At 43.6% G+C, this 27,015-nt stretch overlaps 1 protein-coding gene across 2 annotated transcripts in view; it reads left to right on the top strand.

Annotated features, from left to right (window-relative positions):
• The window catches only part of C1QTNF3 (C1q and TNF related 3), a 115,090-nt gene that overhangs the window by 2,718 nt on the left and 85,357 nt on the right, over positions 1-27,015 (top strand). For both annotated transcript variants that reach the window (XM_082274306.1, XM_082274307.1), the window contains exons 2-3: positions 17,804-17,912; positions 21,958-22,112. In XM_082274306.1, the coding sequence (XP_082130432.1) occupies positions 17,804-17,912; positions 21,958-22,112 (264 nt within the window). The remainder of the gene's footprint in view (positions 1-17,803; positions 17,913-21,957; positions 22,113-27,015) is intronic.

Below are 27,015 nucleotides of genomic sequence, written 5' to 3'. Positions count from 1 at the left end.
AAAATAATTGTTGCTCTACATAAAGATGGCCTAGACTATAAGATGATTGCCAAGACCCTGAAACTGAGCTGCAGCATGGTGGCCAAGACCATACAGTGGTTTAAAAGGACAGGTCCACTCAGAACAGGCCTCGCCGCGGTCGACCAAAGAAGTTGAGTGCACGTGCTCAGCGTCATATCCAGAAGTTGTCTTTGGGAAATAGATGTATGAGCGCTGCCAGCCTTGTTGCAGAGGTTGAAGGGGTCAGCCTGTCAGTGCTCAGACCATACGCCGCACACTGCATCAGACTGGTCTGTATGGCTGTCATCCCAGAAGGAAGCTTCTTCTAAAGATGATGCACAAGAAAGCCTGCAAATAGTTTGCTGAAGACAAGCAAACTAAGGACATGGATTACTGGAACCATGTCCTGTGGTCTGACGAGACCAAGATAAACTTATTTGGCTCAGATGGTGTCAAGTGTGTGTGGCGGCAACCAGTTGAGGAGTACAAAGACAAGTGTGTCTTGCCTACAGTTAAGCATTGTGGTGAGAGTGTCGTGGTCTGGGTGCTTCCGACACTGGGGAGCTACAGTTCATTGAGGGAACCATAAATGCCAACATGTACTGTGACATACTGAAGCAGAGCACGATCCCCTCCCTTCTGATTCTGGGCCGCAGGGCAGTATTCCAACATGATAACGACCACAAACACACCTCTAAGATAACCACTGCCTTGCTAAAGAAGCTGAGGGTAAAGGCAATGGACTGGCCATCTGTGGGGCATCCTCAGATGGAAGGTGGAGGAGCACAAGGTCTCTAACATCCACCAGCTCCGTGATGTCATCATGGAGGAGTGAAAGAGGACTCCAGTGGCAACATCTGAAGCTCTGGTGAACTCCATGCCATAGAGGGTTAAAGCAGTGCCGGAAAATAATCTAAATATTGACACTTTGGGCCCAATTTGGACATTTTCACTTTGGGGTGTACTCACTTTTGTTGCTAGCGGTTTAGACATTAATGGCTGTGTGTTGAGTTTTTTTGAGAGGACAGCAAATTGACACTGTTATACAAGCTGTACACTCACTGCTTTACATTATGGCAAAGTGTAATATAATAAAATATTTACAAAAATGTGAGGGGTGTACTCACTTTTGTGAGATACTGTAAGTAACAAATTATTGAAGTGTGTACTCAATAATACACCATAAGAGCAATACTCCTGCCAAAATTAGAGTAAAAAATTAATGGCAATTTTTGAACCCCATAACCCACATAAATATTAATTTATGATGAATCTTTAACATATAGGTATGTACTTCTATATTGTCTAACTTGGCCGTTCCTTATCCTGTTGAGAAGAGCTTTGGAGCAGCCACCACTATATATTTATAATGACATAGTGTTTATGTCTCACGTCAATAATTACCCAAGTGCCTGACCTAGTCTGATGTAATGCATTATTAAATTCTTCTGAGCCCAAGTTGTTCTGGACGTGCACTGGTCTGTTACCGGACAGTGAAAGGAGAAGCAGCACAGGGATGAGATCCTCCTATCAGCATGCTTCTTGTCAGCACATGAACTGATTGGCTTCTTGTTCTGCTTCTTTCTTTCACACTCCAAACTTGCTGTAGATGGAGTGCAAGAGTCTGATACCAGGGCAAATATAGATGCATGAAGTGGCATATAAGAGCAAAAGATGTTTTTCTTATTTTATTTTTTTATGGGCTGTTATTTTATTAATGTAATTTTGGCTGGATTTTTGCTTTAAAAATTATTGATAGTGAGATTCCTTAAAGAACTCGGCTTGGAAATACTGTATCTGAAATAGTTATATAACATATCTGCAATGCAACAATGCTGTACACCTTGCCACACTGGTGCTACATTGCACATGATGACTTCATACCAGATGGGGCTTTAGGGGAACGGTCACATGGAGAGTAGAAGCCTGCGGGAGCAAAGAATATGTTATTTGTAATGATTTCTTTCTCCTTAGGCAAACAGGCATTTAACCTATGCAGTGTGGATGGGGGGAGGCACTGCATGGGTATATTTAACAGCAGAGCAGAGTTGTGCCTGCCCTAGTCTGATGTATTGCATTATTAAATTCTTCTAAGCCTAAGTTTTTCTGGACCTGTACTGGTCTGTTACTGGACAGTGAAAGGAGAAGCAGCACAGTGGTGAGATCTTCCTATCAGCATGCTTCTTGTCAGCACCTGAACTGATTGGCTTCTTGTGCTGCTTCTTTCTTCCACACTCCAAACTTGCTGTAGAGGGACTGCAAGAGTCTGATACCAGGGCAAATATAGGTGCATGAAGGGGCATAATGGAGCAAAAGCTGCTTTTCTTATTTTTTTTTTTTGGAGCTATTCATTTTTATTTTGTTATTCTGATTGAATTTTTGCTTCAAAAATTACTGATGGTGAGGTTCCTTTAAGAACTTGGCTTGGAAGTACTGTATCTGAAATGGTCAAATAACACATCTGCAAATGCAGCAATGCTGTACACCTTGCCACACTGGTCCTATATTGCACATGATGACTTCATACCAGATGGGGCATGAGGTGATATCAGTCACATGGAGAGTAGAAGCCTGTGGGAGAAAAGAATATGTTATTTGTAATGATCCCTTTCACCTTAGCCAAGCAAGTATTTAACCTATGCAGTGTGAATGGGGGGGGGGGGAGGGGCTCCTACATTGGTATATTTAACAGCAGCCTGGAGGGGGCCTTTAAGTCTGTATATCCAAAAAATGTCAAGATCTTCCAACAAGAAAGAACAGTGGCTCTCCACAGTATTCCCATTCTATAAATATTGTGTAGCCCCCTCCTCTACTTAGGCTGCTAGGTTGAATTTAGTTTTTGGCTACACTGTAGTAAGTGGGGCAGTGATTGATTGTTTTTGTCTGTTCAAGGTTTCCTGAGCTAAGAGCTTGATTCCCCACCAGATTTTAGGGCAGGGGAATTTAAATGATCAGTTGAATATTTATCATGCCCCAGCCAGTCCCTGGAAGGAGGCGTCCAGAAGGTGGCTGGGGGATGGGGGTTATAAATACTCAGGAGGCTTGAGCAGAGTGTCTTTTTGTCATCAAGGAGGGTTCCAGTCCACTTGTTGCCCATAGGGGAAGAAGCACTGGACAAGACAAGATACTGCAGTGTTTTCTGGGCCTCAGCAGCAGATAGACTGAGGGCCTGAAGAAGATTGCCAAAGGATTATACTTGCTGTAAAAGATTTTAGCCTAGAGAAGAAAATACCAGAGAAGGTTGTCTTTTTTATTAAGGTACATACAAGTAGCTGGGTTTCCAGGCTAGTTTAGGTTGAAAAGCAAGGGAGGGAGGCTTATTACAGTTTTTATTAGTGAAGTAATGGTTAAGTGGTGAATTGGCGCAAGAAGAGGTCTCAAAAAAGTCTGGTCCTGGGGACCCGGGGGAGGGGGGAAGGGAAACACCAGGGGTAGGGGGACCCCCAAACAGTTCAGGGGGTAGCTGTCCACTGTAGCAGCTGCTGGTGGAAGAGACAGAAGAGATCTCTGGGGGGAGACAAGAGGGAAGACAGCGCAGCACCTTCTGTGTAGTGCAGCAAGACATTTATTGAAGTATGTGCAGCAGTATCACATTCACATTTAGTCGGTGAATAAGATGCAGTTAGTCAAGTAATGTTGATCATCAGGAGCATCACTGGAGTGGGTCCTGGTGGTGGAGGCAGTGGATCCCGGTGAGAGCGGCAGGGGGGGTTCCTCCGTGTGTACAGGGACAGCCTCGGTGGTGTCCGTGGGCTCCCCGTCAGCTGGTGGAACGCTGGCACTCGTGGGTCCTGGGATCCTGACGTCACTCCTGGCGGTGATGCGGGACGCTACGGCGATGCGTTATCAGAGCATGTGCTCCTTCTTCAGGCTGTGGATCCAGGTGGAGCTGCGCTGTCTTCCCTCTTTATTAGTGAAGTAAACTTGACGTTTAAAGCTGTGTCCATACTTTGACTGATTTATGCATTGTGGACACATTGGTTAAAAAGCCCCCTTCTTGCTGTATTATTGGCACCTTTTCCATCCAATGGTCCCACACATAAAATAAAATACAAACTAAATGTACATCTAAAACACACTGCATCTCTAATGCAGAAGTGTTATTGCAGACTTAAGATCAGCAAATGTATTTATTACTACTGGCCTGAAACAATAGTCTTTTGCCAGACTCATAAGCTGGCCATAGATGGTTCGAATTTTGGCCAGTTCAGCAGGGACCAGCCAATATTCATCCAGCCAATATTCATCCAACCAATCCATCGATCGACTTGGGCACAACCAAAAATCATTGTGTTCTCCCGACTCCCAGCATCCCCCCCACCGCCAGGAGAATACAATAGCTCTGAGGGGAGGGACAGCTAGGGTTGATGGGGGAATCAAGTGATTTTCTTTCCTACAACCCGTGGTTGCAGGAAAGAAAATCACATAATCTATAGCCTGCCTTAGGTATTGTCCTGTGGAAAAGCCCCTAAAAACAGTCAGGGAAATAGCACTTTCTGCATGGAAAAGACTATTTGTATTTGTCCTTTTTAAAAATTACAGAGAAACCTTGGATTGCGAGCATAATTCGTTCTGGAAACCTGCTTGTAATCCAAAGCACTCTTATATCAAAGCAAATTTCCACATAAGAAATAATGGAAACTCAGATGATTCGTTCCACAAGTCCTTCAGTTTATAGTCTATATACAAAGATTATAGCAATGTGATAGGTTGTGTAACCATAAAATGTCCATCCACAATATGCAGCCTTCCCAAAGGGATTAGAAGCAAAATCTAGCAGAACTACAGAATATAAGAGAGATTAGAGGCGCCTCTAAGTGTAGCAATATGGTTACATTTAATGAAGGTTCAACATTTAGAAACTCACATGGTTGATGATTAAAATAGGCACATCTAAGTATGCAGGCATCCGGGGTAAAGCTGTCCACATAGACCATCTTCTGAACCACCGACTCTCACCACTGTCAGTATGCAATCGTGACCGGGAAGAATAGCCTGCAGTAGAGTGATCTGAAAGTGAGGCTTTAAATCACTCGTGGAGTTCAGCGGGGAAGGGATGATGAAGATGGCTGTGCAGAAGACGGTCTATGTGGACAGCTTTACCCCGGAAGCCTGCATACTTAGATGTGCCTATTTTAATCATCAACCATGTGAGTTGCTAAAAATTGAACCTTCATTAAATGTAACCATATTACTACACTTTAGAGGCTCCTCTCTTCTTTTTTATACATGACGCTACTTGTATATCAAGACATCGCTTGTATATCAAGTCAAAATTTATTTAAAAAATGTGCTTGTCTTGCAAAGCGCTCTCAAACCAAGTTACTCTCAAACCAAGGTTTTACTGTACTTGGTACAAATCTTACCTCTGTCATACACAAACATTGTCAAATATAACTAAATGTTAATATTGAGACAGCCAACAAATTAATATTTGTGGTTAAATTCACTGCTATATAACAGGGTATCCTCAATACACCTCTGTCTCTTATTCCCAAACAGGGCACATTTCCACTCCACCAATGTATGGGGTTTCAGATGCTGGAGCACAAGCGGTGTCCATAGCTGAACACTGCATCTGAAGTTAATATTAGCCAGCAAATATGTAAATTTTTTACGTTAGTACAAATTGCAAAGGTAAAACAAATAACCACCATCTTTTCCATCTTGGAATTATTTATTGTATACAACCCCAGCTCATGTGGGAAATGGACTACAATGTTTCTGCCTTAAGTGTTACTAATATTGTCCATCATTGCCCCTAAAATCTTCCAAAAATGTAATGTTTACTTATTATATGAGGGAGGTTTTCTAAATTTCTTTATATGCTTATTACCATAAAAAAACATTCTGTTAGACAGTAGGTATGCCTTGGGGATTCTGGGTGTTGAGGTATCTTCACTTTCTTTTCATTTTTTTTAATTAAAGATAGGTAACATGCATACAAAATCTCGTTACAGTTATCCATCTTTATACAAAAGAATATGTATACAGGGTTTACCACCCCATTCAGCAGAAAATTAGGTTCCTTCACTTTCTCAAAATCCTCTGTATCTGTAGTGATAATTCCTTCTTCCATTAACCATTCAGTTATAATAAGCATTGTCTTTTGATCCTTTCCAGAGGGTTGAATCTTTTTGGATCACTTACGAATCTGAAATCCTTTGATTCTTGACAACAAAATACATCCTAAATAAGTGGAGAAAAATAAGCTGGAGCAAATGAGGTCTTCTGAGCCAGTGTCCTAGTCACAAACACACATCCTTTGCATACCCCCAGGGTTGTACAGCTTACATTATAGTATGAATCAACTGCTAACCTTTAAGGATGAGTAGAACAAGAATAAGGTGAAAGATGTACAGATCAACCCTAAACTGGATAGGCGATTTTAGCATATTAGGGGCATTGTGAATATGAATTCAGACTATCTCGTCGTAGGATCAAGCTTTTAATTCCATTATAACCAAAATTGTTTTTTTTAGGAAAAGTTCATTCCTTGACAATCATCTGGTAGGAAGTCATCAAATTATGAATAGCAAGGGAGGTCTGATCTGGTGGCCTAATCACAAACACACACCCATTGGATACCCACAGTATTGTACTGACAACATTATGACATCCCTGAATCACACTATAACTTTGAGGACATGTAGGGACACTAGCTAAGAATCAGCTAGTTTTTCAGTATGAGAAGATTTTCCACGTTGGAACAGTCTTTATGCAAATGATTACTAACCATATCTGCTGCCAAAGTAGCAAACATTCATTGCCTTGCTGTGGTATATGGGGTAGCAGTTAATGACTAGGGTTGAGCGGACACCTAGATGTCCGTGTTCGACGGGTTCGGCCGAACTTTAAAAAAAAGTCCGGGTCCGTGTCCCGGACTTTTACCGAACTTTTCCCGGACACCGAACCCCATTGAAGTCAATGGGGACCCGAACTTTAAGGCACTAAAATGGCTCTAAAACACCAATGGAAAGGGCTAGAGTGCTGCAAATGGCAGCAAAACGTAGTTAAGAGCATGGCAAGTGCTCTGCAAACAAATGTGGATAGGGAAATAACTTAAAACAACAAAAAAAAAACAGAAAAATAAAACAATGTTCTTCATCTCTGAAGGACGAGGCCCATATGGAGTAGGAGGGAGGTTGAGGTGGTGGTGGATGTGGCGGTGTCATAGGCGTGCACACAGGGTGTGCCTGGTGTACCTGGGCACACCCTAATCACCTAGGGCACATAGCATTATCGCTCTGTTTGCCAGTGAGGAGATGGGAAAGATCTCCCTCGCACCTGCTCTGCTCTATTTCTCTTTGCCAGCAGGGAGAGTAATGTATCGGGGCCATGTACATGTAGGCAAACACATGCATGTGTATTTCAACTTTGGGGTGCACACCCTAATGCAATAGGCTGCGCACACCTATGGGCGGTGTAGGTGGAAGCGGCGGTGGAGGAGGACCAGGGCCGGATTAAGAGCATCATGGTCTTGGTGCTGAGGATTTTGAAGGGCCTTAAGGGCCGTGCCTTGGCATGCAACCAGAGGAGGAAGGGTGCAGCCATGCATGCCTAATTCAACATGGGATGCTGTCTCTGAAGCCCATAAACACATCCATGCATCGGCAACTGTCCCTCCTTGTCCGGCCTTCGCGCTGTGTGGGGAGGTTCTGAGGGTGCTGCCTGGGGAAGCGAGCATAGAAGCCAGACTTCTGTGTTTACAAGTGACAGAAGAGCGGTCACAGTGAATATGGCCAACCCGGGGCCTATATAAAAGGTAGGGGCCTGCATGGAGCTGCAGCTCCAATAGCCCCTACATTAATCTGGCCCTGAGGAGGAGGACGAGGTAGCCAACACTGCTTCTTTTCACAAATTTTAAATGAGGGTACACCCCAAAAGAGTGAGAAAGAGCAAAAATGGAACAATGGCTGGGTAAGGTCGGTATCCATTGCTATTCTGCACAAGGTACGGAAAAGTCCCGTGGGATCCATGCCTGGTTCATTTTAATGAACGTGAGCTTGTCCACATTGTCTCTGGACAGGCGGCTGCGCTTGTCTGTTATAACACCCCCAGCCGTGCTAAATACCCGTTCAGATAATACACTGGCTGCAGGGCACGCCAGCACCTCCAAGGCGTAAAGGGCAAGCTCAGGCCATGTGCCCAATTTGGAGACCCAGAAGTTGAAGGGGGCAGACCCCTCATTCACTACATGTAGGCGTGTGCACACATACTGCTCCACCATGTTGGTAAAATGCAGCCTCCTGCTAAGACGTTCCATCTGAGCTGCTGGTGCTGCTGTTTGTTGTGGCGTGCTGACAAAGCTTTTCCACATTTCGGCCATGCTAACCCTGCCTTCTGAGGTGCTGGCGGTGCCCTGGTTGAGTTGGCGACCTCCTCCTCCTCCTCTGCCTTGTGCTTCCACTGTGGCCCCACTGTCAGATGGGAATGCCAGCAGCATCGCGTCTACCAGCGTGCGCTTGTACTCACGCATCTTGCGATCGCGCTCCAGTGAGTGAATTAAGGACGGTACGTTGTCCTTGTAACGGGGATCCAGCAGCGTGGCCACCCAGTAATCAGCACAAGTTAGAATGTGGGCAACTCGGCGGTCATTGTGGAGACACTGCAGCATGTAATCGCTCATGTGTGCCAGGCTGCCCAGAGGCGACGAAAGGCTGTCCTCTGTGGGAGGTGTATCGTCCGTGTCCTCTGTATCCCCCCAGCCACGCACCAGTGATGCCCATGAGCTGGCCTGGGTGCCACCCTGCTGTGAACATGGTTCCATCTCCTCCTCCAGCTCCTCATCCTCCAGAACTGTGCCCCTGCTGGACAATTGTGTCCCTGGCGTTTGTGTGTGCAGGAACCCACCCTCGGAGCCCCTTGCGAATGACTGCCCTGAAAGCCTTGGAAATGTTACCTCTTCATCCTCCTCCTCCTCCTCATCCTGTGCCACATCCTCTTCCATCATCGCCCGAATTGTTTTTTCAAGGAGGCATAGAAGTGGGATAGTTAAGCTGAGAACGGCGTCATTGCCACTGGCCATGTTGGTGGAGTACTCAAAACAGCGCAACAAGGCACACAGGTCTCGCATGGAGGCCCAGTTATTGGTGGTGAAGTGGTGCTGTTCCGCAGAGCGACTCACGCGTGCGTGCTGCAGCTGAAACTCCACTATGGCCTGCTGCTGCTCGCACAGTCTTTCCAGCATGTGCAAGGTGGAGTTCCACCTTGTGGGCACGTCACATATGAGGCGGTGAGCGGGAAGGCCGAAGTTACGCTGCAGCGCTGCCAGGCGAGCAGCAGCAGGGTGAGAACGCCGAAAGTGCGCACAAACGGCCCGCACTTTCTGCAGCAGCTCTGACATATCGGGGTAGTTTTTAAGGAACCTCTGCACCACCAAATTCAGCACATGCGCCAGGCAAGGGATGTGCGTCAAACCGGCTAGGCCCAGAGCTGCTATGAGATTTCTCCCGTTATCGCACACCACCAGGCCGGGCTTGAGGCTCGCTGGCAGCAACCACTCATTTGTCTGCTGTTCCATGCTCCTCCACAACTCCTGCGCGGTGTGTGGTTTGTCCCCCAAACAGGCAAGTTGTAAAACTGCCTGCTGTCGTTTACCCCTGGCCGTGCTGAAGTTGGTGGTGAAGGTGTTACGCTGTCCGGATGAGGAGGCGGTAGAGGATGAGGAAGCGGAGTAGGAGGAGTTAGGAACAGGAGGCAAACTGAAGCGCCCTGCAATCCTCGGTGGTGGAAGGACATGCGCCAAATTGCTATCCGCCTCAGGCCCATCCGCCACTGCATTTACCCAGTGTGCCGTTAGGGAGATATAACGCCCCTGACCGTGCTTACTGGTCCACGTATCGGTAGTTAGGTGGACCTTGGCACAGATGGCGTTGCGCAGTGCACACCTGATTTTTTCCCCCACTTGGTTGTGCAGGGAAGGGATGGCTTGCCTGGAAAAGTAGTGGCGGCTGGGCACGACATACTGTGGGACAGCCACCGACATAAGGTTTTTAAAACTGTGCGTCTCCACCAGACGGAATGACAGCATTTCAAAGGCCAATAATTTTGAAATGCTGGCATTCAGGGCCAGGGATCGCGGGTGGGTAGGGGGGTACTTCCTCTTCCTCTCAAGTGTTTTGGAGATGGAAAGCTGAACGCTTCCACGGGACATTGTGGAGATGGTTGTTGGTGACCCAGGTGGTGGTGTTGCTGACAGATCGTCTGTTTGCGGGGTGGCAGGTGCCGGTATCACTACAGATGTGGCTGGAGCGGCCGAGACTGCAGCAGAAGAGGAAGCAGGATGAGCCAGAGACGTTTCTTGGTTTTGAAGGTGTCTACTCCACTGCAGCTCGTGCTTTGCACTTAGATGCCTGATCATGCAGGTTGTGCTCAGGTTGAGAAGGTTTATGCCTCGCTTCAAGCTCTGATTGCACAGGGTGCAAACCACTCGTGTCCTGTCATCAGCACATTTTCTAAAGAACTTCCACGCTAGAGAACTCCTTTGAGCTGACTTTGGTGTGCTCGTTCCCTTGCTGCGTTAGGCAGTAGCGGGCGTAGTGTCTAGGGCACGGCCGCTCCGCTTCTGCACCCTGCTCCCTCTTCTGCTGTGCTGGTGGCTCTGTGCGACCACCGCCTCTTCCTCCAAACTACTCAGGTCACCTGCATGACGTTCATTCCATGTGGGGTCGAGGACCTCATCGTCCTCCACATCATCTTCCACCCAGTCTTCACCCCTGCCCTCCTTGTCGGTCTCCACAATGCTGAACGCCGCAGCAGTTGGCACCTGCGTTTCGTCATCATCGGAGACGTGCTGCGATGATCCTTGCATGTACTCATCTTGAGAAATAAGTGGTTGGGCATCGCTGCACTCAATCTCTTCCACTTCTGGGGCAGGGCTAGGTGGATGGCCCTGGGAAACCCTGCTGACAGAGTCATCAAAAAGAAGAAGAGACTGCTGTATGGCTTGGGGCTCAGACTGCTTGCCTGATTTGCAAGGGGGTGAGGTGAAAGACGGTTGGACATCGGCTGCAGGTGCCAACTGTGACCTTTCTGCAGTAGACTGGGTGGGAGACAATGTGAAGGAACTGGAGGCACTGTCAGCAGCAAACCAATCTACTATCGCCTCCACTTGTTCTGGCCTCATCACTTCTAGGGGCGTATGATGCCCTACCAAATACTGATGCAGGTTCTGTCGCCTACTCACACTTGAGGAAGGTGTTTCACTTGTGCGTGTAGCTGGCACAGATCGACCACGTCCTCTCCTTGCAACAGGAGCTCTAGCAGCAGCACCACCACGACCCAGGCCACGGCCCCTATTTGACGCTCTCCTCATATTTCTGAAATTTAAGATCTTGCCCTAGAAAGGTCTTTATTGAATAGCGGAACAAAAGAACAACAGTATCGCACGGGTGTATCTCACAGTCAAATATGCAAACTATGCCGCAATTTAATGTTTTTTACACCAAAAGGGTGTGTATTGAATAGCGGAATAGGATAAAAAACTGTGTATCTCACACGTACAAACACAGACTAGGCCCGATTAAATTTTTTCCTACCCTAAAGGGAGGATGAGGAAGAGGAGTATGGAACAGGCAGCACCCTCAAATCTTCAGAAGTATGAGATGAACCCCAAAAACTTGGAAAGGTGGATCTCACACGTACCGACACAGACTATTCCGCAATTTAATTGAGCCACAAAGGTTTTTATTGAATAGCGGAATAGGAAATATGATCAAAAAAAAGTGTATGTTTTTCACACGTACAGAAGCACACTAGGCCCCAATTACTATTGTTTGTACACCTAAAAGGATGGATGAGGAGGAGGAGGAGTATAGAACAGGCAGCACCCTCAAAGCTTCAGAAGTATGAGATGAACCCCAAAAACTTGGAAAGGTGGATCTCACACGTACCGACACAGACTATTCCGCAATTGAATTGAGCCACAAAGGTTTTTATTGAATAGCGGAATAGGAAATATGATAAAAAAAAAGTGTATGTTTTTCACACGTACAGAAGCACACTAGGCCCCAATTACTATTGTTTGTACACCTAAAAGGATGGATGAGGAGGAGGAGGAGTATAGAACAGGCAGCACCCTCAAAGCTTCAGAAGTATGAGATTGAGTTCACTGTACCCCACAAAGATTGTGTTCACTGTACCCCACAAAGATTGTGTTCACTGTACCCCACAAAGGTTTTGTTCACTGCACCCCACAAAGATTGTGTTCACTGTACCCCACAAAGGTTTTGTTCACTGCACCCCACAAAGATTGTGTTCACTGTACCCCACAAAGATTGTGTTCACTGCACCCCAAAAGGATTGTCTTCTCTGCACCCCACAAAGATTGTGTTCACTGTACCCCACAAAGGTTTTGTTCACTGTACCCCACAAAGATTGTGTTCACTGCACTCCAAAAGGATTGTCTTCACTGCACCCCACAAAGATTGTGTTCACTGTACCCCACAAAGGTTTTGTTCACTGCACCCCACAAAGATTGTGTTCACTGTACCCCACAAAGGTTTTGTTCACTGCACCCCACAAAGATTGTGTTCACTGTACCCCCCAAAGATTTTGTTCACTGCACCCCACAAGGATTGTTTGTCTTCACTGCACCCCACAAGGATTGTCTTCACTGCACCCCACAAAGATTGTGTTCACTGCACCCCACAAAGGTTTTGTTCACTGCACCCCACAAAGATTGTGTTCACTGCACCCCACAAAGATTGTGTTCACTGTACCCCACAAAGATTGTGTTCACTGCACCCCAAAAGGATTGTCTTCTCTGCACCCCACAAAGATTGTGTTCACTGTACCCCACAAAGGTTTTGTTCACTGCACCCCACAAAGATTGTGTTCACTGTACCCCACAAAAGTTTTGTTCACTGCACCCCACAAAGATTGTGTTCACTGTACCCCACAAAGATTGTGTTCACTGTACCCCACAAAGGTTTTGTTCACTGCACCCCACAAAGATTGTGTTCACTGTACCCCACAAAGGTTGTGTTCACTGCACCCCACAAAGATTGTGTTCACTGCACCCCACAAAGATTGTGTTCACTGTACCCCACAAAGATTGTGTTCACTGCACTCCAAAAGGATTGTCTTCACTGCACCCCACAAAGATTGTGTTCACTGTACCCCACAAAGGTTTTGTTCACTGCCCCCCACAAAGATTGTGTTCACTGTACCCCACAAAGGTTTTGTTCACTGCACCCCACAAAGATTGTGTTCACTGTACCCCCCAAAGATTTTGTTCACTGCACCCCACAAGGATTGTCTTCACTGCACCCCACAAGTATTGTCTTCACTGCACCCCACAAGGATTGTCTTCTCTGCACCCCACAAAGATTGTGTTCACTGCACCCCACAAAGGTTTTGTTCACTGCACCCCACAAAGATTGTGTTCACTGTACCCCCCCAAAGATTTTGTTCACTGCACCCCACAAGGATTGTCTTCTCTGCACCCCACAAAGATTGTGTTCACTGTACCCCCCAAAGATTTTGTTCACTGCACCCCACAAGGATTGTCTTCACTGCACCCCACAAGGATTGTCTTCACTGCACCCCACAAAGATTGTGTTCACTGTACCCCCACAAAGGTTTTGTTCACTGCACCCCACAAAGATTTTGTTCACTGCACTCCAAAAGGATTGTGTTCACTGCACCCCAAAAAGATTGTGTTCACTGCAGCCCACACACAGAAAAATGGATGTGGATCACTGACACCTGCCTATCTCCTATCCCACACCACACAGCAATATCGATTGTAGTTTGTAGAACACACTTTCCCTAAAATTCAGCAGACTCTGTCCCTAACAGGATTGAGAAGAGATCGTAGATCAGGAGAACTAAGTGCAGACCCCACCCCACACAGCAATATCGATTGTAGTTTGTAGAACACACTGACCCTATAATTCAGCAGACTCTATCCCTAAAATGCCTACAACTCGCCCTGCCTAAACACTCCGACCTGTCCCTCAATTCTATCCGGACACAAATGTTTTTTTCCTGCCTATCTTTCCCTAATCAGCAGCCAGCACATTGATGTGTGCTCTGTCCCTGATCTAAGCAGCATAATGACGCCGCTGCGGCTGCCTCGAACTTATAAAGACTTGGTCACATGCTTCAGACGGCCAATCACAGCTACTGAGACATTTGCAGGCATGGCTGGGATGGCTTAAGGCACACCAGTTAAACGATTGTTGATTGGCTGTTGAAAGCCCGCCATGAAAAGAGCGCCAAAGCATGCAAAACCCGGAAATAAAATGACCGAACACGGATTTTTACCCGAATATACAGTTAAGTGTCCGTGTTCGTGTTCGGGTAACAAAAATCCAATTATTCGGTACGAACACGAATAATACAGTCCATGTTCGCTCAACACTATTAATGACACTATGCAGTAATCTTCATATGTTTAAAATCTATATGGAATTTCTAAGTGGATAGCTGCCATGGTACTTTTTAGATACAGAATACCATGAGGGGAATAAACTTTTCATACAATGAATAATATATGTTAATTTTGTTTTTTTGTTTTTTTTTTTTGGTGGCTATCACCAAGTGAGTTGTCAAGTGGAAGACTGCCATACATGTGCACTATATATTTATTGAGCACATATATGGTCCAGCCCAGATATGTGACCAAAAAAGTATCTGAAGTCATTACTTCCGTGGATAATCTCATTCATTATAAGGATCATAATTTGTATATTTGACCCTTACAGTCAGGTCCATAAATATTGGGACATTGACACAATTCTAAAGTTTTTGGCTCTATACACCACCACAATGGATTTGAAATGAAACAAATAAGACGTGCTTTAACTGCAGACTTTCAGCTTTAATTTGAGGTTTTTCACATCCAAATCAGGTGAACGGTGTAGGAATTACAACAGTTTGTATATGTGCCTCCCACTTTTTGAGGGACCAAAAGTAATAGGACAATTGGCTGCTCAGCTGTTCTATGGCCAGGTGTGTGTTATTCCCTTTTTATCTCATTTACAAGGAGCAGATAAAAGGAGTTAATTTCAAGTGTGCTATTTGCATTTATAATCTATAATCTGCTATTTGCATTTATAATCTAAAAACCAATACCCCTGGACTGTTTATTGAGCAAAGAGTCGTTGGGAGTAAGGATGAATGTGTGAACTGTACAGTGGGGATCGAAAGTTTAGGCACCCCAGGTAAAAATTTGTATTAATGTGCATAAAGAAGCCAAGGAAAGATGGAAAAATCTCCAAAAGGCATCAAATTACAGATTAGACATTCTTATAATATGTCAACAAAAGTTAGATTTTATTTCTATCATTGACACTTTCAAGATTACAGAAAACAAGAAAATGGCGTCTGCAAAAGTTTGGGCACCCTGCAGAATTTATAGCATGTACTGCCCCCTTTGCAAGGCTGAGACCTGCCAGTGTCATAGATTGTACTCAATCATCGTCTGGGAAGACCAGGTGATGTCAATCTCAAAGGTTTTAAATGCCCAGACTCATCTGACCTTGCCCCAACAATCAGCACCATGGGATCTTCTAAGCAGTTGTCTAGAAAACTGAAATTGAAAATAGTTGACGCTCACAAAGCTGGAGAAGGCTATAAGCAGATAGCAAAGCGTTTTCAGATGTCAATATCCTCTGTTCGGAATGTAATTAAGAAATGGCAGTCATCAGGAACAGTGGAAGTTAAAGCAAGATCTGGAAGACCAAGAAAAATATCAGACAGAACAGCTCGCAGGATTGTGAGAAAAACAATTCAAAACCCACGTTTGACTGTACAATCCCTCCAGAAAGATCTGGCAGACACTGGAGTTGTGGTACACTATTCCACTATAAAGAGATACTTGTACAAATATGGTCTTCATGGAAGAGTCATCAGAAGAAAACCTTTTCTACGTCCTCACTACAAAAATCAGCGTTTGAACTTTGCAAATAAATATATAGACAAGCCTAATGCATTTTGGAAACAAGTTCTGTCGACCGATGAGGTTAAAATTGAACTTTTTGGCCAGAATGAGCAAAGGTACGTTTGGAGAAGAAGGGGCACAGAATTTAATGAAAAGAACCTCTGTCCAACTGTTAAGCATAGGGGTGGATCAATCATGCTTTGGGGTTGTATGGTTGCCAGTGGCACAGGGAACATCCCACGAGTAGAAGGAAAAAATGGATTCAATAAAATTTCAGCAAGTTTTGGATGGTAACTTGATGCCATCTGTGAAAAAGCTGAAGTTAAAGAGAGGATGGCTTCTACAAATGGATAATGATCCTACACACACCTCGAAATCCACGGGGGATTACATCAAGAGGCGTACACTGAAGGTTTTGCCATGGCCTTCACAATCTCCTGACCTCAACATAATTGAAAATCTATGGATAGACCTTAAAAGAGCAGTGCGTGGCAGACAGCCCAGAAATCTCAAAGAACTGGAAGACTTTTGTAAGGAAGAATGGGCAAAGATACCTCAAACAAGAATTGAAAGACTCTTGGCTGGCTACAAAAAGCGTTTACAAGCTGTGATACTTGCCAAAGGGGGCAGTACAAGATATTAACTCTGCAGGGTGCCCAAACTTTTGCAGACGCCATTTTTTTGTTTTCTGTTATTTTGAAAATGTAAATGATGGAAATAAAATCTAACTTTTGTTGACATATTATAAGAATGTCTAATCTGTAATTTGGTGCCTTTTGGAGATTTTTCCTTCTTTCCTTGGCTTCTTTATGCACATTAATACAATTTTTTACCTGGGGTGCCCCAACTTTCGATCCCCACTGTACCCTAAGTGACTGCTGGTAATCAGAGGTGGCCCAACAAGTCATCATACAGCAAGCCCTACGGGGACAGCGCTACATAAATTTAATGCTAGCCTGGGTCCTAGCTAAACATTGTGTTAAAATATTTAAGTTTGTGCCAAATAAAGCATTATATCCTTTACTGGACTGGGCATTGATTTTATACCATATAACTGGTATTTCTGCACTATATTGCTTTTTGTTGAATTTATATGAACGGCCCTTCATTTTCCTGTTTGAAATGTAATGATCAGACACCTAAACACAGTTCTGCTTACCCGTCATGCATGCAGGATTATCTCTGTTCATGTAAAAAAAAATGGATACTCCCTTGATCTTTAGCAATGCCGGCTCATGCAATACTAGAACTCATAATTACATAATTTGCTCTGTTGTGACCGTGTAAAGAAAATGTGTTAATATTGCTGCACAGCAACATAGTGAGGTCAGGAGCAATGATACACTGTATGAAAATATGTACTATGATAAGCTCCCTTGTCTGTTTATTTCAATTATCTGTAGGAAATGGAATTCGCACCAGCTTTGTCACATTCCGCACATACATTTTTATTCATGATCTATGTCCAGAATTGCAGGACTAGGTCTCACAATTATAATTAGAAATTCTTTGACAAATGAAAGGCTACTAGTTTTGCACTATATAGACACCTGATTATGTTGGTATTTTGCTGTATTTTGCTGTATTTATTCACCAGTGCCGGTTGGCACATAGCTAATGGAGGTAAGGAAATAACTGCAGCCTTGAGAAAGTGAGTTTTGATAGATGCAGAGGCTTGCTGCATGTGGACAGAGAATATTTGGTAGGTAGTATCTGTTATAACCACCTAAAAAACAGACTATCTTTTCCTGATCAGAGCTTGTCACCCCGTGTCAGATTTCATAAGCATTCTTAGTTGGTGGCAATTGTTGGTGTATGTGATTGCTCCCATCCCAGCCCATCTGTACCATTATTTTTTCTTTGGCCATCTACCCACTAATTAAGAATGTGACAATATGCTTTTCTTTATACCAGACACCACAACAGCCGGACTGCAGTAACTGCTGCAGAGGGGATTTTGGATATAGATATCATCAACCAATTGCTGGCCCACCCGGCCTATCTGGACCGCCTGGTATACCAGGTAATGACAGCATGGTAAATAAAATGTTAATAAAGAGAAAATGTATTGAGAGCAATCTGGGAGCTACCATTTCTGACCTGCTTTTCAAAATATGGGAGTCTTGGCAGTCGCCAGACCCAGTACCTTCTGAGCCAATGACCAGAAAGGCATTACATAGTTAGTCTGGTTGAAAAAAGAAAAAATTACGCAAGGCCATCCAGTTCAACCCACAGATGGAAAAAAAAAAAACACACATAAATCAAAAACCTCAATATACACAATCCTATACCCACAGTTAATCTAGAGGACAGCAAAAAGAAGAAAAAAATAGCCCTAATAAAGCATGATCCAATTTGCCCCAGTGTGGAGAAAACATTTTCCTGATCCCCAAGGGGCAATCAGATATTCACTGGATCAGGCGCCCAGGGAGGTGTAGTGCCAGCACACACCGCTGGGGGGGGGTGCCAAAAAATGTAGGGTAAATGTTAGTAGCATACTAGGGGGAAGGCCCACTTAGAGGCAAGGCCTAGGTGAAAAAGGCTGTAGGGGGACAAGACAAGGAAAGGAAAGAGACAGAAGAGGTGTGGGGGAGCAGTGGTAAAAGAGGAAAGAGAGACATCTGAGAAACAAAATGGGAGATGAAGGGAATAAAAGGGAGGGAGGAAAAAAAAGGGGGAGTCCCTTAGAGGAAGCATGGGCATCTATGATCAATCCAGTGGTAGGGCTGAGTTTACACCTAAAGAATTAGGGGAGCAGTAGGGATTCATCAAATCTAGGGGGTAGGTAATGGGTAACTCAGGATCTCCAGAGATTTATGTACTTTGTCCAGAAAAAGATCTTCAAGATTGGTGCGAATCAATGCTCCGGTAACTCTGTGTTTTGTAGCGAGTATGCACAGGGATGGAGATTTCCAGGCCTTAGCAATAGCCTGTTTTGGAATATTTAGGAAAATTTCAAAGCAAGATTTGGATTTTTCAAGATACTCAAAAAAAAAAAAATAACAAATTGCCACTTTTTGAGTATAGGACCAGTTTAGTTTTAAAGGGAAACTCCATTTAAAAATTAAATTTTTCCTATTAATAGTATGTTGAATATCTTTATCTTTGATATTATTAATTTCCTGGCTAGCTGCTTGTGTAGCTTAGAAAGTCTTATCTAAGCTGGACAATCAGCTTCTTCCTGTTCTTCACCGACAACACTATCTCCCTTTATCTGAATTTGCTAAGCTGTCTTTCACTTCCTGAAAAGGTTGTCGGTCTTTCTTAGACGGACATGCCTAGACCTGCCCAGCCCTACCCCCATCTCTCCTATCCTTCACAGAACATGATCTCCTGTCTCCATAGCCTCGTTTAGGCTAGCAGCTTCTCCTGAGAAGGAGAGAGAGAGAGAGGGAGAGGGAGCGAGAGGAGGGGGGGGGGGGGTCATGTGACCGGCGCAATATATGAAAGAAATAAGGTACAAAGGAACATGGAAACAAGGAAAGTTCAGAATGATACGGATCAATTTCTATTGCTCATTACATGTGAGTAATGAGTTTAATGGCCCGTACACACGATCCGAAAATCGGACGAAAATTAACGCTTGTGAAAGGATCGGACGATAATCGGATTGTTAGTACACAGCTTACAAGAGGCGATCACGACAGTTCACCCGATATTATCCGGTCGTGCAAGCATAACAATTTTGATCGTATTATAACACATCGTACGATAATCGTATTATCAGTATGTTGTTCGTCCGAAAAAAATGGTGAGCAGTAGACAGCGCATGAGCAGTAGACATCATTTTCCCCTCACACGCTACAGCGTGGTTACGCATACCGGAAGCTAAGAATTATCGTCCGAGAAAATTCGTATCATGAGTAACCTCTCCCGTTAAGCGAATATTATTGAGAGCTGCTAGAATACGAAAAATAACGGATGGAACGTCGCCCGATTTTCGGATCGTGTGTACTGGGCATTAGGCTCCGTTTCCACTAGTGTGACTTGTCATGCAACTTTCGACGCACACAGTCACAACCCATTGATTTTAATGGCACCCGTTCCAATCTTTGCGACCTTGAAAAAGTTCCTGCACTACTTAGATGAAACTTTGATGCGACTTTGATCCAGAGAGTGTAAAGTTGGATCAAAGTCACACTCTAAATCGCACATCTTAAGAGTTATACTAGTGGAAATGTAGCAACTAGGCTAGAGTGCAACTTTGATGCAACTTTGAGTGCAGCTTTGATCCAACTTTACATTCTCTGGATCAAAGTCGCATCAAAGTAGTGCAGGCACCTTTTAAAAGTCGCTGATTTTCAAAGCTGCATAGATGGGAACTTGTGCTATTAAAATCAATGGGCTGTGACTTGTCATGCAACTTTGTGTGTCCAAAGTCCCATGGCAAGTCCCACTGGTGGAAACAAAGCTTTAGTCTACATTTCCACTATTGCGATTTAGAGTGTGACTTTGATCCAACTTTACACTCTCTGGATCAAAGTTGCATTAAAAGTTTCATCAAAGTAGTGCAGGTACATTTTCAAAGTTGCATAGATTGGAACAGGATGCCGACCACCTGTTGCTTTTATATCACACGGAACCAATGGGTCCGACCCAGCAAAGCCCACCTAAAGAAAACCCAGGAACACAATTAGCTATACCATTCTCAAACAGGGCAACATTAACCTCTACCTACTGTACATGCATCTGCCGCTGTATTAACCCCTTTCTTTACAGGCTTGACTAATATAAAAAAATGTTTCATCTAGTGATATACTAAACCTATAGCAGTATTAAACACAAAAGTAAACATTTATCATATTGCAGCTTACCAATTCTTAGATGCGGTGGCTGCATTCGTTTTCTTTTTTAGTCTTTTTTTTAGGCTCTCTTAGCTTTATTTTCTGGCTAGTAAGTCTTTTGTTTTTCAACTGAACACGCTGTTCTGCAGATGTAGCAGTGAGAAAGTTGAGACAAACCATTTACTACTGACAGGGGTGCTTACAATGATCAGCTTTTATTTATTTATCCAGAGTGGGGGCACTCTAATGGTGCTTTTCCACTGCATGGAACCGAACGGTTCGGCTCACTTTTGTGCTTTTCCACTGCTGGTACCGCATGGTACAGTGTAGGAACGGTTCGGTACGGTACGGTACGGCGGCGCTTTTCCACTACATGGAACCGAATGGTACTGCTCCCTAAAACAGTACCACCTTGATTGTGGTTCCAAGAGGTACCATACCGGTACCATATCCCACAATCCTTTGCATGCAGCTGACTGTTTGTCACTACTAGCCACTGATTGGTCAGAGAATCGTTGTTATCCCACCCACTTATTTTAGTACTACTTTAGTGGAAAACCAAACCATACCAAACTGTACCGAACCGTTCCAACACCGTACCATGCGGTACCATGCAGTGGAAAACCAAACAGGGCCAAGCAGGGCCAAGCAGAACCGAGCCGGTACTTGCAGTGGAAAAGTGCCAATATATAGGAGGTATTATGGCCAGGTCACCAGGTAAAAGCAGAGGAAAATAGAGAAAACGAATGCAGCCACCACATCTAATGATTGGTAAGCTGCAATATATGACATTTTTGGTTTTGGGTTTAATACTGCTTTAAGTATTTGATTGTAACCCAGACACATATAAACAATACACATACAGTATGTAGCTATAACAGCTTGATTTATATATATTTTTTTCCTCTATGAATTGCATGAAGAAAATTCCTCCCATTTTTCTACAGATTTTGTTTCCATCTTCTGGTTAGGCCTACTGATGTGTTTCATAGCAGTGATTTGTGCTTCATCTCCACTGTAGACTTGGAAATGGAAATAATGTGTCTGCATGTACATTAGACTGTTAGGATTTTACTTTCAGGGTAAAAACAGTTATTGCAGTAATAAAAGGTAATAACGCAATGCCCAACACTACTGCCAAGCATCAATAAAACTCTATGTTATGTTCAATAAATAAACCACTAGACTGTAGCTGGGAGGAATATGCGGTCTATAATTTGCTGATGTGTATCGCAGATTATGCAGTGTCTCTCAAAGCTATGCATTATTATATTTGATATACAGGAAATCATGGCAACAATGGAAACAACGGGGCAACGGGACAAGATGGGCCAAAAGGTGAAAAGGGAGATAAGGGGGACATGGGCCCAAGAGGAGAGCGTGGTCATGTTGGGATAAAGGGAGAAAAAGGTTATCCCGGGGTTCCTTCTGAACTGCAGGTAAGTCATTTTCAAAGCTGCCATTATTTAAGCAACTGAGGTCCAAACAAAGAAATGTTACAGTGTTTACTGACATATATGTTTAGGTCTGTATGATACGTCAGTTGTTTTGTGCTTTCACCAACAAGATCAAGAAAAAAATTGCAATATTTTTTAAGATGTGACTGTGGGCAATATAAAAAATGAGGCGTGATAAAGTCGTCTATCGATGGAATTAATGCGGCAATTGTTATGCATCTGGGTCCCCCTGTAAAGCCTCGTACACAAGCGTCTAAATTCGGCAGGGAATTTTTGTCCGACGACCGATCCGCCGATTTTCGGCTTGTTAGTATGATGCTTCCGACAACCGACTCCGACTTTTCGGCCGAAAAAAATCTGGTGTGCAGGCTATAAAATTTTTGTCCACCGTCAAAACACGTCCGATTTTCGTGCAGTCAGTACAGATTACGACAGGGAAAAAATCTTATGAGCAAGACTGGGCATGCTCAGAGATGAAAGAACACAAAGAAAGCAACCCAACACATGACATCACTTCTGAAGTAGAATTCTGTTGGTCGACTAAAGTCCAGTGCAGTCTAGAGCACATTCCAACCAACAAAACACAACTCTGGACAAAAGACGGACGACCGGTCGGCGGATATTCGTTACGTGTGTACTAGGCTTTAGGTAGCTTTTACCTGTTGATCCTGTTTTTTTTTACCATTTTTTTTAACAGGCCAAGCTGTCCATCTGTCCAAAAGTGTGGCAAACCAACTCTTCCTGACAAATACCCCTCACCTAGCAGTTAACGCTAAACATAACATTTTAACCTTAAGGCAATCAGATAACTAGACAAAAAATAAAATAAAAACAAAATATATATACAGTATATATACACAGTATATTTATATATATTTTTTCCACAGTATATATATATATATATAGAAGATGTCCTACCTGCCAAAGTATATGTAGTTCTGTTCATACAGTCCTAAAATATACACAGCCCTGCTCACCTGATAGGCTCCTAGTGTTAACTTTTTTGAGGTTGATTAACCACTTTAGGACCGGGTCATTTTCTGACACTTGTTGTTTACAAATTAAAATCAGTTGTTTTTTTTTTTTTGCTAGAAAATTACTTAGAACCCCCAAACATTGTATATTTATTTTAGCAGAGACCCTAGAGAATAAAATGGAGATCGTTGCAATATTTTTTATCACACCGTATTTGCGCAGCGGTCTTACAAACGCAATTTTTTGGAAACAATTCACTTTTTTTAAATTAAAAAAGAAGAAAACAGTAAAGTTTGCCTAATTTTTTTCTATAATGTGAAAGATAATGTTATGTCGAGTAAATAGATACCCAACATGTCATGCTTCAAAATTGCACACGCTCGTGGAATGGCGACAAACATTAGTAATTAAAAATCTCCATAGGCGACATTTTTAAAATTTATACAGGTTACCATTTTAGAGTTACAGAGGAGGTCGAGGGCTCAAATTATTGCTCTCACTCTAACGATTGTGGCGATACCTCACATGTTTACATATGTAGGCACAACTTGCGTATGCGTTCACTTCGGCGCGCAAGCTCACGGGGGCGGGGCACTTTCAGTTTTTATTTTTTTTCCTATTTATTTTAACTTGTATTTTTTATTTTTACACTGTTTTTTAAAAAAATATATATATTTTTTTATCATTTTTATTTCTATTACAAGGAATGTAAACATCCCTTGTAATAGAAATAAGCATGACATTATGAATAAAAATGGGCTCTTTAAATCCGTTGCTAGGAAATGACATATGACGTCGCTCTGGTCCTCCAAGGCCATAGAGTTGAGTGAGGACAATCTTGCTCTCGCTCGACTTCCTGCCTAAGGGGAAAGCAGACCGGATCATTTTCCCTGCTACCGGCTGGTCCAGTAAGCGGGGAAAATGTCAGAGAAGCTGCGGGAGGGGGCACCTCTCCCGCCGCCCATAAGGGTGATCCCTTGACAAATCCGCCGCTGGGACCCCCCTTATGTTAAAGGGGACCGTCCGCAGTTTAAAAAAATACCAGGGTTATGGCAGCTATCTGCTGCCATAACCCCGGTATTTATCGTCAAAGTACCGATGTATAACTGCGGCGGGCGATCTGTGGTTACGTTAAATTGGATACTTACAATAGTTGAAAAAATTAAATGTCCTTCTTTCTTAATAAAACCAGAGTGTAATTAGTTTGTCACTTGTATACTTGGCAGGAGTTCTGTTTTAAAACCCAACCCTGAACTTAAAGCTAAACTATATTTACCTCTGCTCCAGCGATGAGAAGTTTGTATGCTCCCTCAATGGTGCTGACATTTTGTTGGCTTCTTATAAGTTCTTGCGCCACCTTGATTGGCCAGGGCCCAATGATGTTAGTCCTGCGCATGTGCACAGAGTTACCTCATCCCACCTAATCCCTAACACTACACCTAAGTCCCCGTTCACACTGGGGCGACCTGTCAGGCGACCTGGTCGCCTGACAGGTCGCCGTAGGTCGCCTTCTATAGAGAAGCTGTGGACCCGTTCTAATAGGAGCGACACAAGTCGCTCCGACTTAGAAAAAGGGTCCGGAGCTTCTTTGGGGTGACCCGGAGCGACCTGCATAGACTTCAATGTTATGAACGGGGCCTTTGTGTCACTAACCTAGAACATTGAGTAATACTAAAAAACCCCAGCTGGCAGGTAAATGTAAACAAAGGGGCAAAGACTGTAAAAAAACAAAGGATGGGGTCTCCCCCAAAACTCATACCAGACTTAAGGGTCTGGTATGAATTTTGGGGGGAATCTCACGCAAAAAAAAAAATCCAGACGGACCCCTCCCCCAAAAATCTATACCAGGCCCTTATCCAAGCATAACAAATACCAGACCCTTACCCCCCTGGCAAAGCATAGTGTCCCCATATTGGTGAGGTCAAGGGCCTCTTTCTCACAACCTTGGCCCAGGGGCTGTGGGGGTCTGTAGACAGGGAGCTTAATGTAATCTGGAACTCCCCTTTTAAAATAGGAATTTATAAAAATGAAGGTACGGTCGATCAGTATATTAGGCCTACATTCCAAATTTAGAACAAATAGCAAAAAAAAAAACTCCCTTGATGGGTCTTTACCGGCCTAAATAATATTATGCAATCATCGTAAAAAGGTAAGTTGTCAACAGAGTATATAAAATATCCATACAAATTTTATTAAACAAATTGTTAAAAAGAAGTAACAATAGTGTACATTCAAGTCAACATCGTGCGAGGAACAAAAGTATATACAGTTCTATATATTCCCTGGACTGCCGTGATGAGGTCACCATGACAGAATGGGTGTTTTCCTTGCTCATTCTGCCATGGTGATCTCTTCACGATAGTCCAGGGAATATATAGAACTGTATACACTTTTGTTCCTTGCATGATGTCAGGGGAGGGCTGGCAGCCTTAGGCCTGGGGGGCAAGTCCAGTCAAGTGGCCCGTTGAACCATCGAATCAGCTCACTATCCATGCCCACCTGGTTTTATAACGGATATTGATGTTATGAAGCAAGACAAACATGATGCAATGTGGTAACATAATTTAATGTTAATAGCAACAAAGGAGGTTTAACAGAAATACATGACATCACGCCAGGCGGTGCCTAGGAAGCTCCTGTCGGGCGGAGATCACTCTGCCTGACAGGGAAGTGAATGTGTTAGTATTGTGCCAGCCAGGTGCAGGAGCGACTCTGCACACTCATACCGCTCCGCTGCAGCTCTGCAAATATAATATTGTGTAGCGGCCACCAGCAACTGTATACAGTGTCTGGCCCCTACATTAATCCAGCCCCGAGGGTGGCCTTTTTACCTGGCATCAGAGCAGCCCGGGGGGCGATTGCCACCCTGCCCCCCTTCGAAGTCCTCCCCTGCATGATGTTGACTTGAATGTACACCAGCCACTACTGTTGCTTCTTTTAAACAGTTTGTTTAATAACATTTGCATGGATTTTTTTATATACTCTGTTGACAACTTACCTTTTTATGATGATTGCATAAAATTATTGAGGCCAGTAAAGTCTCAAGGGTTTTTTTTTACTATTTCTTTTAAAAAATAAGGGGGTTCCCAAGTACCAACTCCCCCAACGTGAATAAGTAAGGGGTACATACAGTACTCATTTACAAAAAAATTTAAGCAGTCACAGACTTTTTGACAAGCCCTATGACTGAAAGATAAGACCCACTGACACATCTAATCCCATCCTCATGTGACACATATGACAGCTCCCAAGCCCTGCTATTAAATGTAATAAGGGGGAGTGGTCTCTTGGTTGACATCACTGACCAATTATAGACTCTTTAATGTCATAGTCAAAATTATAATGCTATAGTATATATATATATATATATATATATATATATATGGTGATGCCACAAATAGTCTTGTAATCATGGAACAGCTTTCGCACTCTTGCTGTTATTTGTTACATGCTCCATGTTGTTATTTGTCACCATAGAGCTCCGTTTCCAGAAGTGAGAGCAATTGCCATTTTTATTACACATATACCATTATAGATATGCTGTCAGATCAAAGATGTGTATCAGTATAGTTGTATTTAGTTATTGTAATGACTACAAATGTAAACGTCCATAAATCCTGCCTCCGATTGGTTAGCAGTTATAACCTGTCTCTGTACATATGACACATTCATAAATATGGTGCAGATGATTTTGGTTTTCTAGAGATTAGAAAAATAGAAATCAGTTCATTGCTTAGATTCTAGAAGATTCCAGGGAATGCTATTTAAAATGACATTTGCTTGTTGCCTGACTTTTGTGTTATCTCTTTCTCTGAAGGCGATTGCTCATACCACCTATCTAATTTCCCAAAAGCTCTCAGTGTTTTATTTCCCTGGCAGGCAGGAATGTTTCTAAAACATTGTATCTAGC

This window comes from Pelophylax lessonae, assembly GCF_965119305.1.
Source record: "Pelophylax lessonae genome assembly, chromosome: 1".
NCBI lineage: Eukaryota > Metazoa > Chordata > Amphibia > Anura > Ranidae > Pelophylax > Pelophylax lessonae.
Note: the sequence above shows the minus strand (reverse complement) of the source record. Positions and strands in the feature narration are given on the sequence as shown.